Source organism: Phyllostomus discolor, chromosome 3 (assembly GCF_004126475.2).
Source record: "Phyllostomus discolor isolate MPI-MPIP mPhyDis1 chromosome 3, mPhyDis1.pri.v3, whole genome shotgun sequence".
NCBI lineage: Eukaryota > Metazoa > Chordata > Mammalia > Chiroptera > Phyllostomidae > Phyllostomus > Phyllostomus discolor.
In genome coordinates, this window is record NC_040905.2 from 214,413,210 (window position 1) to 214,428,608 (window position 15,399).

Consider the following 15,399-nt stretch of genomic DNA (forward strand, 5'->3'; position numbering starts at 1 on the left):
CCGCCGGCTCGGCGAAGGACAAGGCCGGAGGCGGGACGGCCGGCGAACCCGGGCAGAGTCTGTGGCTCCGAAGCGGCCCGTGGACGCGGCTGGGCTCGGCGGGTGGGCGTGGCGCGCCGGAGGGGCGGGGCGGCGGGCGGGGCCTCGCCGGCGGCGCACCGCCTCTGGGCGTTGCTCTCTCTCCGCCGCTCAGCCCGGCGCGGCGTCTCTCCCAGGAGCCTCTGCGCGGCGGCAGCACTTCCGGAAGGGGCGGGTTGGCGGGTGGACTGGCTGTGCGCGTCGGAAGTGGGCGGCCGCGGTTCAAGCGGAGCGGCGCTGCCGGAGGCACCTGGCCGAACTGGAGGGCGCGGCGGAGAGGAGCGCAGGCGGCCCCCGCGGCCCGAGCGAGCGGGCTGCTGGGGGGCCTGCGGGGGCCGCGGCGGCGCCGGCGGAGCGCGGTGGCGATGGGGCGCCGAGCCGGGCTGGGGCGGGGGCTTCGGCCATGTTCGCGGGGCTGCAGGACCTGGGTGTGGCCAACGGCGAGGACCTGAAGGAGACCCTCACCAACTGCACCGAACCGCTCAAGGCCATCGAGCAGTTTCAGGTGGGACGGGGACGCGGCGCGGAGGCCGGGCGTTCGGCGCGGGAGCCGGGCAGGGGGGCGGGGTCGCATGGGGAGCGGGCCGATTGCCCTGTCTCTGATCGCTGCGTCTGTCCCCCCGGATGAGGGGACCAGGTGTCCTGAGCTTGTGCCCCATGGGCGGTCATCTGGGTGGCTTTCAGGTTTTGTAGTTAGAACCAGCTGGGAACATCCCTGCAGCTGCCCGTGTACACACGCTGCTGCGCATCCCGGGTGTCTGTCCGGACGTAGCCGCGGTGGCTTCTGTATTTGCCGATTTTGCAGAGAAGCAAAGTCGACTCCGCGCTGACCCTCTGCTTCTTCAGACAGAGAACGGTGTGCTGCTGCCGTCCCTGCAGTCGGCCTTGCCCTTCTTGGACCTGCACGGGACGCCCCGGCTGGAGTTCCACCAGTCGGTGTTTGACGAGCTGCGGGACAAGCTGCTGGAGCGCGTGTCAGCCATTGCTTCTGAGGGGAAGGCCGAGGAAAGGTGGGTGGGCGGGCGATGAGTGCCGCGGGCTTCTCAGTGTGGGAACAGAGGTAGCGGCACCGCTGTCCCCTTGGCTACACGTTCCTGCTGGAAAAAGGGGCTTCTCCTTCACACGTCCCACCTGTGGAGACTCGTCCCTGGGGACAGGCAGGCGGCTGCTTCCTCAGGCGCTGGAGTGTTTGCAGGTACAAGAAGCTGGAAGACCTGCTGGAGAAGAGCTTTTCCCTGGTGAAGATGCCGTCCCTGCAGCCGGTGGTGATGTGCGTCATGAAGCACTTGCCCAAGGTGAGCCCCGTGGTTTCCCGAGCTGCCTGCCCGGCATGGGCGGCCAGGGGGTGCCTTCTCTGTGCTGGCTTCTCCCTGCTGAGCCTCGTAGAGGCCGGAGTGTGGTGTCCGCTCGGGGCGCGGCCCTTGCCGGGAGAGGGCTGTGTGCGTTCAGGGTGGCTGCCTGCCCTGCCAGGGCCCCAGGGCGGCCCCAGGTGCCCCTTCAGTTGGGGCAGGGTTCGGGGGGCCTCTTCAGGGCGGGGGCGCAGAGGCATCCTAGCCTGTGCCCGGGGCACAGGTGGCGCTCACAGGCGGCCGGTGCGGTCCTGCAGGTCCCCGAGAAGAAGCTCAAGCTGGTCATGGCCGACAAGGAGCTGTACCGGGCCTGTGCCGTGGAGGTGAAGCGGCAGATCTGGCAGGACAACCAGGCGCTGTTCGGCGACGAGGTCTCCCCACTGCTGAAGCAGTACATCCTGGAGAAGGAGAGCGCGCTGTTCAGCACGGAGCTCTCTGTCCTGCACAACTTCTTCAGCCCGTCCCCCAGAACCAGGCGCCAGGGCGAGGTCAGGCGGGGGCAGGGCCGCACTGGCCAGCCCCTTCTCCGCCCCCCGAGTGTCTGGGTGCTTTGGTTCCGGGGAGGGTAGGTTGGCACACGAGAGCGGTTGGAGGGGGCTTTGCAGCGCCGCGCCCAGGTGTGCATCTTGTGGGTCTCGAGTACAGGGCACCCTGCGCGTGGGCGAGCCTTTCCGGTTGAGCTCAGCGAGTCTTCTTGCAGCTCTGGGGTGACTTCCGTGTTTAGGCTTCAGTCGTTAGTTGCTTTGACAAACATTTTTTTAGTCAATCGTGTTTGTTGTTGTTGTTTTTATATTTTATTTAATTTTGAGAGAGAGGGGAAGGGAGGGAGAAAAAGGAAGAGAAACAGTAACGTGCAAAACATGCATCAGTTGGTTACCTGTTGCACGCCCCCAACTGGGGACTTGGCCGGCATCCCAGGCATGTGACCTGACTGGGAATCGAACCTGTGACCCTTAGGTTCTCAGGCCGGTGCTCAATCTACTGAGCCACACCAGCCAGGGTGGGTAGACGCTTCTTGAGCGCTGACTTCCTGCCATAGGCGCTGGCGTCTCCAGCATCCCTGGAGCTCGGGGCACTTGTAGGCGGGGGCGGGGACAGTACTCGGTAAAGGTCACACGTTGGTCACCATGGGGTTGAGGAGTGGACCAGGGCTGCAGAGGGGAAGTCGCAGAAGAGCCAGGTGTGAGCAGAGGCTCGGAGGACAGCCAGGCTGGGCTTTTGGGGCCGGTGTGGCCAGAGCATAGAGCCAGCAGGTGAGCGGGCTGAGGTTGGGGGGCCGGAGCCGCCGGGGACGCTCTGGCCCTCCCCAGTGAGGTGGAGGGAGGTGGCGGTGACAGCTGGCCAGGCTGGCAGAGTGGCGCTGTGTGTTTGGTCGCGTTCCTTCTCGTGCCCCTTTGCCCTGGAGTCTGTGTTCGGTGGGAGGGAGGGTCAGCCTGACGTTTTCCCCGACGTCCAGGCGGGGGTTGTGCTCTGCTTCCTGGACGGGCCAAGGGGGCATCCCCGTGCCCTGCTGCCCCCACCCCCTTCCCGCTCACCTTGGGGGAGCCGGGCCTTCGGCTGGGGGCTGCGTGGTCACCTGTCCCTTCTTCACGCTCCCCTCCCAGTTGGGGTCCTGCTGCGTGTCTTGTGCCCCTACAAGGGGAGAGGGTGGCTGCAGGTCCACGCGTCCCTTGGGGTGTGGGGCAGCCGCTGGAGCCCGGGGTGCGTGGCCAGCTGCCCTGAGAGTCGGCGCCCCATGTTGTGCCCCCTGCGTGCGCGTGAGGCAGACTGGGCTGGGGGTCTGGGCTGCTGCCTGTCAGTTGTCGTTGGCGTTAGAGGCCTGTGTGTGGGTGCCGAGACTCGGGCCCCGCCTCCGGCTCTGCTGTGCTTGTCAGGGGCCGGGAGGCCTAGGGCGATCTTCGGCAGGGCTCTCGGGGGGCCCTGCGGCCACTGCCTCTCTCCCTGCTGTGTCCAGCCTGGTGCCTGGGGGTGTCCCTCACCTCAGGCTGCCCTGCGTGGCCGTCACCCCGCTGGACCGTGACCCCGCTCCTGCTCACGGCCCGGGGACAGAAGGCAGGGCCCCTCCCGTGGGCTGGGGCAGCACAGGCTGGGCCCCACGGGGCAGGTGCAGGAGGTGGGACGGGTGGCGGCAGGACTCCGGGCACTGAGGGCAGCAACTGCCGCGTGCCCTGCACTGGGCCCGAGTCAGCTGACTGGGGGGGGTGCGGTGGGGGGCGGCACAGTCGGGGCCTCCTGGGGCCTCCACTGGCGTCTGGGACGACAGGCCGGCGGCCTTTGAGGGAAGCCGCACGGGGGCCCCGGGTGACCCCGGCCGCGGGGTCTCGCCCCCCAGGTGGTGCAGAAGCTGACGCAGATGGTGGGGAAGAACGTGAAGCTGTACGACATGGTGCTGCAGTTCCTGCGGACCCTCTTCCTGCGGACACGCAACGTGCACTACTGCACGCTGCGCGCCGAGCTGCTCATGTCCCTGCACGACCTGGACGTGGGCGACATCTGCTCCGTGGACCCCTGCCACAAGGTGGCGCCCCTGCGCCCCGGCCTCCTCGTTCCCTCCGCTCCCGCTTCCCCTCCCCTCCCTGGGGCTCGACAGTCCCCACCTCTGGGCTCCCCCGGCTCACCCACCTGACCCCCAGGTACACAGCCGCCCCCGCCCCACTGCTGCCTGGCCGGCGGGGCTGGGGGGCAGACGGCCTCCAGGGCCACGGCCGCTCACCCGCCTGCTCCCGTCGCTTCCTGCGGTCCAGCCTGGCCAACCCGTGGCCCTCAGGCCGCTCCCGGGTGCGTGCTGCGCTCCAGGGCCCGGGCATCCTCGCCGCCCTGGTCCCCAGCAGCCCAGGCGGCCTCACCTCCTGGGTGTCCGCTCCAACACCCCACTGCGGGGGCCACCCGAGAGGGGCCCTTTCTACTTTAATTATTTTTCCAGGGATTAATACTAAACACAACTTTGATTTACGGGTAAAACGTAGAAGCCCAGGTTTCTCAAACCCACAGCCCCCCCCCCCCCCCCCCCCCCCCCCCCCGCTGTCCGGCGGGCTCCGCGCTGAGTCCCTGGGTGGGTGACGAGGACGACGGGTCTCCTGCCGAGAGGGGGCCGTTGTGGGCTCAGATTTCCGTCCTGCGTCCTCTGAATTCTCCTCGGCCTGGGCTCCCGTTACTCGCTGGTTTGGGGACAGGCGCGTTCGTTGGCGGTTTCTCGCCTGTTCTGCCACCAGGGGCTGAGCCCGCCGTGGGGCGCCGGACAGCACCCACCAGCTGAGCAGCCGGCCAGGGCTGAGAGGGGCCCCTTTTAGAGTAAAACTCAAGTGTCGTGTCCACACACTCTGACCTGGTGGGGCTCTGGCCAGGCGGGCCCTGCCCTGACTGTGCCCCCCGCACCGCCGCCCCCCCCTGCCCCCCGCAGTTCACCTGGTGCCTGGACGCCTGCATCCGCGAGCGCTTCGTGGACAGCAAGAGGGCCCGGGAGCTGCAGGGCTTCCTGGACGGAGTGAAGAAGGGTCAGGAGCAAGTTCTGGGGTGAGTGCTGACCTCTGCCTTCGGACACCCCCATCCCCCAGAGTCCTGTGTCCTGGCGCGCGGTGAGCGTGCCGCGGCGTCTGGTCCAGCCCGTTTCAGGGGAGCTGCCCGGCACCCTGTGGCCCTGGCTGAGACTCGGCCCGAGCGCCCGAGGTGGGGTGGGAGCCCCACCCGGCCTGCCGGGCCCTCCCCGCACGTGCCTGTGGGGCCCTGGGCTCAGACGGCAGCACCTGGGCCGGGTTCCTAGCACCAAACACGGCCTGAATTTCCGGGAACTTCAACTCTGCAGGGTTCGAATAAGCTCAGTGCAAGTTTTGGAACCATGTGCTTTTTGGGGGGCAGGGGTCCAGAGGGGGCTGGGCTGGCTGCATGAGGCGGGTCGCCGCCCCCTGTGGGTCAGCAGCTCCTCCTGGTAGGCAGCGCCGGGGTGTGTCTCCGCAGGGACCTGTCCATGATCCTGTGCGACCCCTTCGCCATCAACACGCTGTCCCTGAGCACCGTCCGGCACCTGCAGGAGCTGGTGGGCCAGGAGACGCTGCCCAGGGTGAGTGCGCGGCGGGCCACGGGCCGCTCTCTGGGTGAGCGCCTCGGCGAGCACCCCCCCCCCACCCAACGTGCGAGGCCAGTGCCTGGAGGCCAGGGGGCGGACAGCATTCGGGGTTGGGAGACGGCGGGGCTCAGGGCGCTGGAGCTGAGACCCCCCATCCCCGACAGGACAGCCCCGACCTCCTGCTGCTGCTGCGGCTGCTGGCGCTGGGCCAGGGGGCCTGGGACATGATCGACAGCCAGGTCTTCAAGGAGCCCAAGATGGTGAGGGGCCTGGCAGGGCCTCCCCCGCTTTCCTGCCGGGGAGGGGCGTGGGCCTGGGCGTGGTGGCCCGGGTAGAGGGCAGCTCCCGGCAGCAGCTCCTGAGCCCTGCCTGGGCCCTCGGCCTCCCGCCCCAGGAGGCGGAGCTCGTCACCAGGTTCCTGCCCACGCTCATGTCCTTCGTGGTGGACGACCACGCCTTCAACGTGGACCAGAAGCTCCCTGCTGAGGAGAGGGGCCCGGCCGCCTACCCCAACACCCTCCCCGAGAGTTTCACCAAGTACGGCTGGAGGGTGTGGGCGGGGGCCGCGCCCCCGGGCGCCCCCCAGGGGGCCGTGGGGTGGCGGCGCTGCTCAGGGCTGGGTGCTGGGCCGCAGGTTCCTGCAGGAGCAGCGCATGGCCTGCGAGGTGGGGCTCTACTACGTGCTGCACGTCGCCAAGCAGCGGAACAAGAACGCGCTGCTGCGCCTGCTGCCCGGGCTCGGTGAGTCTGCAGCGGCGCCGCCCCGTCCGCCCCGAGTGGCGCGGGTCCCGGTCCCGGGTGCCGTCCGGGGCAGGAGTGGCGGGCGCCCTCTGCTCTCGTCGCCCAGCAGCCCGCGGCCCCGATGGGGCAGTGAGTGCGGGAGGTGGTGAAGACCCCTGGGGGTGTCGCTGTGGGCCGGGAAGGAGAGAGGGATGGGGTGGGCCGCTCCCGGGGGCCCTGCGGGGACTGCAGGCTGTGGGGCGGGGCTTCCCGCGGCCCCTGCCGCCTCAGCCCGTCCAGTCTGCGTGGAGGTCGCGCACGGTTCTCGCTGCGTGTGTTTCCAGGTCGCTGGCGGCCCGCCCGAGGGGGAAGTTCGAGTTGCTCCCCCACTTCCCCCGTGGAGGAAGCTGTGCCTTTGTGGGTGTAGCTGACACCCGGCCACCACCCAACCCGCAGCTCGAACTCGCTCCCTTCCCGTTCTGGAGGTCAGAGCCTGTGGGACGAGCTGCCCGGGGCTCCGGTCGAGGTGTGGGCGGGGCCGGCTGGCCCCCAGGCTCCAGCCAAGCTGCTGCTCGGGCAGCCAGGAGCCTCGGGGGCCCTCCCTGTGCCTTCACAGCCCCGGTCCCCCTGCTCCCGTGCCCAGGTCCGTCCCTCGGACTCTGGCCGGCCCACGCCCACCTGCCCCTCAGCAGGACCCCATGGGGACTCGGGGCTGTGTGTGGTCAGCCTGTCCGGGCCCCTCGGCACCTGGTTGCCAGGCGTGTCTCTGGGCACACCCAGGAACGGGGTCACAGATCGTTGCCGTGTTCTGTGGGTCGGCTGGAGACGGGCGTCCTGCTGTGGCCGGGGTGCCTGTGTCCCCACCCCCGGCGGCCCCCGGCAGGCACAGAACGGAGGCGCAGCCGGGTGGGTCCCGCTCGTCATCTCTGTTGCTGGCGGCTCTGGGAGGGGCAGGCGTTGGTTTACGGGCTCTCTCCCGAGTCCTTTAGCACCCCCCCCCCCCCCGGGGACAGCAGCCCTGTGCCCGCCGCCCACCCCTCGGTGGTGGCCACCGAGAGTCCCGCGGCCCCGCACACCATCCGTGGGCGGCGTGGCCAGTGTGTGGACAGAGGACGGGCGTCCTTACAGACGTGTCGCCCAGGGTGCCTCGGACGAGCCGGGTCTGTGTTCGCAGGGTCCCCTGTGTTTGTTCCGGTGGTCTGTCCGCGTCAGGAGGCTGACCAGGCGCCCCGTCCCTGGTCGTGCAGGGACTCGTGTGCCTTAAGCCGTGTCCTGCGGGTTTCGATGTCCCTGGTTTCAGAGAAACACAGGACGTCTCCCCTGCTCTGTCCCCTCCGTGAGGACGGAGCGCCCCCCGGCCGGCACTCCCCACTGTCCGTCTTCTCGCTGTCCTCTGGAGCCCACCAGGCCGGAGTCCCCCGGGCTTCCCCGCTGTGCAACCCCCCCCCCCCCCCCCCCCCCCGCTTGCGCCTCCCAGGGCCCTCCCTGAGCAAGCGGACGCCCACCCAGGCAGGCGCGGGCCGGCTCCCGGAAGGGCTGCCTGGCTGCCCGCAGGGCGCTCTGGGGGCGGGGCCCGGGCGCTCTGGGGGCGGGGCCCGGGTGCTCTGGGGGCGGGGCCCGACTGGCCCCGGAGGGTGTGGGTGGCGGGGAGCTGGCTGACGCCCGCGTGCCCGCAGCGGAGGCCTTCGGGGACCTGGCCTTCGGCGACATCTTCCTGCACCTGCTCACGGGGAGCCTGGCGCTGCTGGCCGACGAGTTCGCCCTGGAGGACTTCTGCAGCAGCCTCTTCGACGGCTTCCTGCTCACAGCCTCCCCGAGGTACCCGGGCTGCGGGGGAGGGGGGGCGGCCCCGGGGGTCCCGCTGCAGCAGCCCCCGCAGCGCCACGGCTTCTTCCAGGAAGGAGAACGTGCAGCGGCACGTGCTGCGGCTGCTGCTCCACCTGCACCCCCGCGTGGCGCCCGCCCGCCTGCAGGCGCTGCAGAAGGCCCTGGAGCCCACCAGCCAGGTGGGTGCCGCCCGCCCGCCCCGGGTGTCCCCGCCCCCTGCCCGCTGCCCCGGGTGTCCGTGCTGTGGGGCCTGACCGCGAGCCCGCCCGCCCCCCCACAGAGCGGAGAGGCGGTGAAGGAGCTCTACTCTCAGCTCGGGGAGAAGCTGGAGCAGCTGGACCACCGGAAGCCCAGCCCGGCCCAGGCTGTCGAGACCCCGGCCCTGGAGCTGCCCCTCCCCGCCGTGCCCGCCTCAGCTGGGCTCTGATGCTCCTTCCCTGGGGCCGTGTGGGGCCGCTCGGCCCTGGTGGCCGGGAAGAGGCCCCCTGACCTCAGACCGCCGGGGCCCGTGTCTCCCGGAGGCAGGGAGCTGCTCCGGGGGCTGGGCTGCCACACTGGGTCGCCGCCCCCCCTCGGTGCCGCAGCTCCGCCCTGACCTGGGCCTTGACAGCTGTGTGCCTGAATGTGGGCCTGCACCCGAGGCAGGCCCCCGGCCAGACCCCTGGAGCAGGGCCGCTGCCCAAACGCCCTGTGCCCGGGCCCCACTGCCGCGCACTGTGAGGCTGCTGCGGCCCCCGCGTGGGTGTCCGTGCGTGGCTGGAGGGGGCGGCAGGCTGGGACAAGGAGGAAGCCACCTGCTCTCTATGGGAGGGGGCGGGTGGCACAGGTGACAACACTGCTGGGTGCGCCCGGCCCTCTGGAGGACTCCCAGGGGTCAGGCAGCCGGTGTCGCTGCCCCAGGCCCTGCAGGGAGGGAGCCCTCCCGCCCCGGCCAGCAGCGCCCTGCGGAGCAGGTGTGGCCTGGGACAGCCCAAGGCCCGCCCGCCCCTCTGCTCTCCCTGGCAGCAGGTGCCCAGCTCAGGCACCGGCTCCGCCAGGTGAGGCTCCCGTGTAAATAAAGCCTTTGTGGTCAGCCCCGGGGAGGAGCGTTCCTGTGTCAGCAGCGTCGGAAGCAGCCTGGGGCCAGCACCTGCTCCAGGGGTGTGGCCGTTGCTGTGGGCCACGGTTGGGCAGGAGGGCCTGGCTGTGGCCCAGGGCTGCTCAAGGCCACCAGACTGGGCTGGCCTCACTGCCCCCACCAGCAGGGACATGCGGAGGGCCCTCCCATGGAGGCCAGTGGCTTTGATGGGGGCGGCTCTGCAGGTGTGGGGGCGGCTGAGGAAGGCAAAGATGGGGGTGTTCCAGAGGAGCTTGCTTCCTCAGAGAGGAAAAAGCACCTGTTTGCACTGGTGGGAGTGACCCAGGGAGGGGCAGTGGCCGGCTGCCACTGAGGGGCAGGGCCAGGGCACTGGCTGGCCCTGTGGGAGAAGGGACATTCTCAGGGAGGCAGATCTGTAGGTGCAGATGCTCGGGGACCCCTTCTGGCTGCTTCCATCTCTGGGAAGCAGGGAGCCGGACAGAGCTGGGGCCCCGGAGAGCGGACCCGAAGGACCCCAGGCACGGGAGGAGCCCGTGGGCAGACGGGACCTGTCTGAGGCTCCAGGTCAAAAAACAGACGGTCAGCGCAGCCAGGCTCCCACCCACAGGGGGGAACGGGAGGCCCCGGTGGGTGAGAGGTGGTCCGGCGGAGGGTGTCGGGGGCGTTGCTGGGTCAGCCTCCAGCAGGGGCAGCCAGCCAGCCACCGGAGATGCCGATGCCCCGGCCTTCCCCTTGTCGGAAGACGCCTGGTGCTGGGGTCTCAGGGCAGAGCCTGGGCAGTGTCCTGCCCGGGTCCTGGGCCACACAGTGGGTGAGGTGCCCAAGGGGTCTCCCCGCACCCGGCCCTGCAAGGACTGGGGAGCAGGCCCTAGGGGGCAGCGGCTTCTCGGCCAGGGCGGTAGGGCGGTAGGGCGTGGCAATGCCCCCAGAGGGCCCTGGGCAAATGGGTAGACGGGAACTCCACACTTGGCCACCAGGCCTGTGGATCCTGTGCTCTGGGGAACGGGAATCCCCGTGCCCAGGACTGATCCCCAGTGCCCACATGCAGGTGCGAGCTCGGGAAGGGGCCTGTGTGCTGTGGGGTGTGCTGCAGGGAGGCAGCAAAGGGGTTGGGGGGCCTGCAAAGGGGGACCCCGGGCAGGACTGCTGGACCTGAGTGACGCAGGTGCCAAGGCCAGCTGGGGCCTCACTCACCCCCCAAGGTGGGGGCAGGTGTGCTGCCGGTGGCCTGGGCCCAGCAGGATGAGCCCCTATCCCAGGTGTGGTAGGAGGCAGGCAGGTAGGGCCAAGCAGAGGGGGGGACTGGTGGGGCCGGGCCCAAGGTCTTCCTAAACGTGCCCCCCCCAGGGCCCTGAGCACACGGGGGTTGGCCCCTGGTGCTAGAGCAGGGTCCCCACCATGCTGCGCTATCCTGGGGGCTCTGGGCTGGGGAAGGGGGTGGGGGTGCCCTGGTGGAGAGGAACAGGGAGGGGAAGAAAAGGAGCCCAAACTGGGTGTGGGGGGAGTTGGAGGGAGCGGGGGGCTCCCCTTCCCCAAGAGGCCCTTTTGGGGGTACGGTGCCAGAGGTGTTCCAGGGGGTTTTGGGGGGTACGTGGAGGGCAGATCCAGGTGCAAGGGCCCTTGGGGTCCTGAGGCAGGAGGTGCTTTTGGGCTGGTCAGGCACTCCGGGCCTATAGGGTCAAACCTGAGGGCAGGGGCCTCGGGAGCGGGCGGGCCTCCCTGCCTGGCGCCACCGTCCAGCCCAAGTCCCGCCCTCGCCGCACACCCCTGACTCACTTCCTTTGCTCAGAAGCGGAAACCTCCCCCAGCTTCCTCTGCGCCGGACACTCCCTGGGGACCGCAGGTGCCACTGACCCTCCAGGCTGGGTTGGCCGGGGAGGCCCCAGGCCCTGACCCCAGCCTGACCCTCGGAGGGAGGCAGCCTTTTCTGCTTCCGGAGCCGCAGCCTCAGTGTCCGCGGGCGGGGGCTGCCCTGGGGCCGGGGCCGGCAGGGGCCTGGTCTGACGCAGCTGCAGGTATGGGGGTGGTTCGGGGGACCCCGGCTGCACCCCGCGTCTCTTCAGCGCCCTCCTCAGCTGCTCCGCATTCCTTCTCGTGCTCCTGCCTTTCCATCCATCTCCCCGGGGGCCGTGACCGGCCCCATCTGAAAAGCAGAAGTTCTGGCCGGACCCCCTCCCCCTCAAGTGTTCTTACGTGTGGGGGTGGCTCTCAGCCCCAGGGGCTCGGCCTCTGCTTCCCTGTGACCCTTCTCGGGACGCCGAGCGCCCGGCGCCTGGCAGTCGGAGCTGCGAGCGGGGGCGGGTCCGGCTTTGACCCCTCTTCACCCCGATCCGCAGCAGGCCCGGCCGACCCCTCCCCCAGGAAGCTGGGAGGCCGACTGATAAGCTGCACCCTGTCATCCCCATTCCCAGCCACTTCCTGGGGCCGCGCTGCTCACGGGAGGACCCGAGGGATTTGCATAGGGCCCCGCAGGGAGCTGCTTCCTGGTCAGAGGGGGCGAACCTCCGGGAACAGGCCCGGGCTTTGGGGCCGCCCGGCCGCACTCCGGGCCTCCCAGTGAGGTGCACTCTCTCGGGTGAAGGGACCCAGCCCGCCGCGCGTCAGTCTGGAGACCCTCCCGTCTTCCTGTTGCAGGGAAATCTGCATGTGAGTGCCGCGCCTCTGCGCTATGGACCGCAGCCAGCCCAGCGTGGAGCCCATGGCCGCGGCCCCCAGCGCGCCGGCCCGGAGCGTGATAGCGCCGCTGCGCGCGGTGGTCCGCCTGCGCCGCCGCGTGCGCCTGCTGCGCAAGAGGCACCTCCCGACCCCCGGCGCAGGGCTGGACTCCGGGTGTCTGGCGCCCCGCAGGGACCCGGACCAGCCGCAGATCTTCACTTTCGACAGCCCCGCAGAGCTGTCCTCAAGGACGCTGCGCAAGAAGCGCCGGCGCAGCCGCGTGGTGCTCTACCCCGAGAACTCCCGCAAGTGCCGGCCGCGCGCGGAGCGCCGGAGCCGCGCGCAGCACTGCCTGCTGCTGCTCGTGGCCATCGTGGGCTTCCAGGTCCTCAACGCCATCGAGAACCTGGACGATAACGAGCAGCGCTACGACCTCGACGGGCTGGAGAAGGCGCTGCGGCGCGCTGTGTTCGGCCAGCCGGCCGCCGTGGGGCGCATCGTGGCGCTGCTGCGGGACTATCTGTCCACGCACGTGCACAGCCGCCCGCTGCTCCTGGCCCTCCACGGACCCAGCGGAGTGGGTAAGAGCCACGTGGGCCGCCTGCTGGCGCGCCACTTCCGCGCGGTGCTCGAGGACAGTCAGCTCGTGCTGCAGTACCACATGCGGCACCACTGCCCGGAGCCGCGCGCCGCACAGGGCTGCCGCGAGGAGCTGGCGCGGCAGGTGGCCGCAGTGGTGGCGCAGGCCGAGGCGGAAGAGAAGACCCCGCTCCTGGTGCTGGACGAGGTGGAGCTCATGCCGCAGGCGCTCCTGGACGAGCTGCACGGCCTCCTGCAGCCGCAGCGCTCGCGTCACTTCCACAACGCCATCTACGTGCTGCTGAGCAGCACGGGGGGCGCGGAGGTCACGCGCTTCGTGCTGCAGAACGCTTCCGGCTCGCTGCCACCGCGGCCCAGCGGCCCCCTGCGTGGCGCCCGTGTGGAGGAGGAGCTGAGCACCAGCCTGCGGGCGCTCCTAGTCCGAGAGCACCCTCTGTGGCAGGCCGCGGCCGTGGTGCCCTTCTTGCTGCTGGAAAAGCAGGACGTGGTCAGCTGCTTCCGGGACGAGATGGCAGCCGAGGGCTTCTTCCCAGAGCAGGCCCGCGCGGAGCTCCTAGCGGAGCAGCTCAGCTACTACCAAGTGGCCGGCCACGAGTTCGCTGTCACGGGCTGCAAGCAGGTGGTGGCCAGGGTGAACCTCCTGTAGCACAGGCCGAGGTGGACGACAGCGGGTCACGGGTCTCCCGGGATATTGGGCGGCAGGAGTGGGAAGAGACCTGTGGATTTGCCCCAGGCCCGAGGCCCCTAATAAATCTGTCTGTGGTGACCCAGCCGGTTCACAGTTCCAATGCCGTCTCCCCAGAGCACCCTGTGCGCTCCCTCGGGGAACTCGGCCACCTTCCCCAGCGCCCGTGTGTGCCCTGCCCAGGAGGTGGGCGGTCTGTCCCCCTGGTGCAGAGGAGGGTGGTCACACAGCTGGTCCCCTGGAGAGCTGGCTAGGACTGCAGCTGGGGTGGGGGTGCCTGCAGTAGCCGTCACAGCCCTGCCCGCTGCCGCACACCCTCACCCTGGGGACCCAGAGGCAGGCTGCTCTGCAGCCCCAAGAACCACAGGGACCGCCTGCATCTCCAGTGGCCTCAGGCCCAGAAGGCAGCTGTATGGATGGAGGTGTGTGTCCACTTGGGGAGCTGACCCGGTGGAATCACCTGAATGCAGGGGGGGGGGGGGCTCAGTGTGACAGAGGCAGGAGGTGGGGAGCCCTGACCCCTCGGATCCCCCTGCCTTGGCCACCGACCTGCCCTGGGGAGGCACCTGAGTGCGCATCTTAGACTTGGGCAGAGTCCTGGGCCCACTGCTGCCCAGGCCTCCAGGAGGGAGTTCACTCCTGCCAGCCTTGACCCGCCCCAGTCCCACCGCCCTCCCCCGCGCCCTCCCGGCTCTGCAGTCACCTTTTGTGCAGGGACTCCCGAGAGGGGCCCCACCCTCGCTCCCACCGGCCACCAGGTGGCCTCAGTGGAGCCGCCTGGTGGCCGCATCTCCTCACTGCCCTTACCTGGAGCCCAGCCCACCGAGGGGATTGCCTGGCCGGTGGGAAGGGGGCGACAAATGCTCAGACCACATGCATCCCCGGGAACAACCAGTCCCCAAACGGGGGTGGGTGGGAGGGGCGGTGGAACAGAACGCCAGGAGCTCCACACTCCAGCAGGTGCCGAGTGCACCCGGCAGCAGGCTGTGCGGCCCCCCCTTGGAACTCAGCCTGACCCCTGCCCTCAGGACCGTGGGCTGGCTCCCCGAGGGCCCTGTGTGGTCCCAGCCCCTGCCGCCCCCATCTGCAGCCCTGGGCCAAGGTCTGGCCGAGGGGAGGGGGTTGGGTCCCCACGGCTGGAATCTCGGGGGCTGGCCGGGCCAGCAGACCCTGGGCTCAGGGCAGGAAGGAGGAGCCCTGGCTGGCGTCCTGCCCAGGGAGGCGGTATGCTCCCTGCTGCCGGGGCTCCCTGGGGGGGGGGGCTGGGTGTGGCAGGGCCGTGCCAACCCCTGCCCTGTAGTCCGCCTGAACCCCGAGTGCCGGGCAGCAGCTGGAGGTGGCGCCATTGGCCAGGAGCCTGCCCCGAGGGGCTGTGCGCAGCCCTGCTGTCCACGGTCAGGTCGATCTTCTCAAGGCACCTGTGACAGATGGCACCCAGAGGCCCGAACTCCCTTGCGGCTGCGCGTTGTGCCTTTTAGTTGTCCTACTTTTTCTGTATGTCCTCCTTCTGACCCCTTGCTCTATCGGGTTCCCCCCAGTGTGCCGCTCCACTTCCTCCTCCCTGTGCCGGCAGTCACTCTGCAGCCCTCACCCACCCTCACGCGGGTAGGCCCACGGCCTTCAGTTTGGGGGGGCACGCGGCAGTGCCCTTGAGCCCCGCTCTGTGGGGCCAGCAGGGAGCCGTCCTTAGGTCTGCAGATGTCACAGCAGCTGGTGGGACATCCTCATCCTTGAAGAGTCACTTCCTCTTGGGCTTTTCCCCTCAGAACTTGATTTTGCAAAACCCTTTGGAAAGCCTTGGGGGGCTCACTGGAACTACACGCCCTGTGGAAGGATTTGGGGGGTCCTGGCAGGACTCCCCACGGTGGCCGAGCACAAGGGCAGATGGCCCAGCTTCCAAAGGAGCTTGGTGCTGTTCTGCAGACAGGCCTTGCTCATTTCTAGTATCAGTTCCTAGAAACTATACAATTTTTGGTTGGTGTTGGGAAGGGTGATGCTGTGTAAGGACATACATCGAGAAAAGTGTTCAAAGCAAAATGCATATTGATGTTTTTATCACGAGGCAACCGCCCATGTGCGTGCCCTCCGGGTCAAGAAACAGGACACGGCCCGCCCCCCCAGGAGCCCTGTGGACCAGGAGAGACCACCGTCCAGACGCGGTCGGGCCCCGTCTGCGGACACCGGGGCCTCACTCGGCCAGCCCTCGCTGCAAGGCGGCCCCCACCTCCCAGTGCAAGTGTGGGGTCTCTCACAAACCCCACAGGCTCCTCGCTCTGCACCTGTCCCCACCCTTTGCCCTTGGTCCCCCCACCCCTGCTATGAAGTAGGGCGAGAAGTCTCGGGC

At 69.6% G+C, this 15,399-nt stretch overlaps 2 protein-coding genes across 2 annotated transcripts; both read left to right on the forward strand.

The window, feature by feature from the left end:
* The first annotated feature begins 240 nt into the window (after window positions 1–240).
* Window positions 241–9,110, forward strand: NELFB (negative elongation factor complex member B). Its single transcript, XM_028523485.2, has 13 exons — window positions 241–583; window positions 925–1,088; window positions 1,274–1,373; window positions 1,685–1,915; window positions 3,760–3,945; window positions 4,828–4,940; window positions 5,382–5,484; window positions 5,655–5,750; window positions 5,885–6,027; window positions 6,125–6,231; window positions 7,887–8,028; window positions 8,108–8,216; window positions 8,318–9,110. The coding sequence occupies exons 1-13, from the start codon at window positions 482–484 to the stop codon at window positions 8,462–8,464; spliced, it is 1,743 nt and encodes a 580-aa protein (XP_028379286.1). The 5' UTR covers window positions 241–481; the 3' UTR covers window positions 8,465–9,110.
* A 2,040-nt stretch (window positions 9,111–11,150) lies between these two features.
* Window positions 11,151–13,133, forward strand: TOR4A (torsin family 4 member A). The gene has a single exon (XM_028524909.2). The coding sequence runs from the start codon at window positions 11,784–11,786 to the stop codon at window positions 13,014–13,016; it is 1,233 nt and encodes a 410-aa protein (XP_028380710.1). The 5' UTR covers window positions 11,151–11,783; the 3' UTR covers window positions 13,017–13,133.
* Window positions 13,134–15,399: the final 2,266 nt, after the last annotated feature.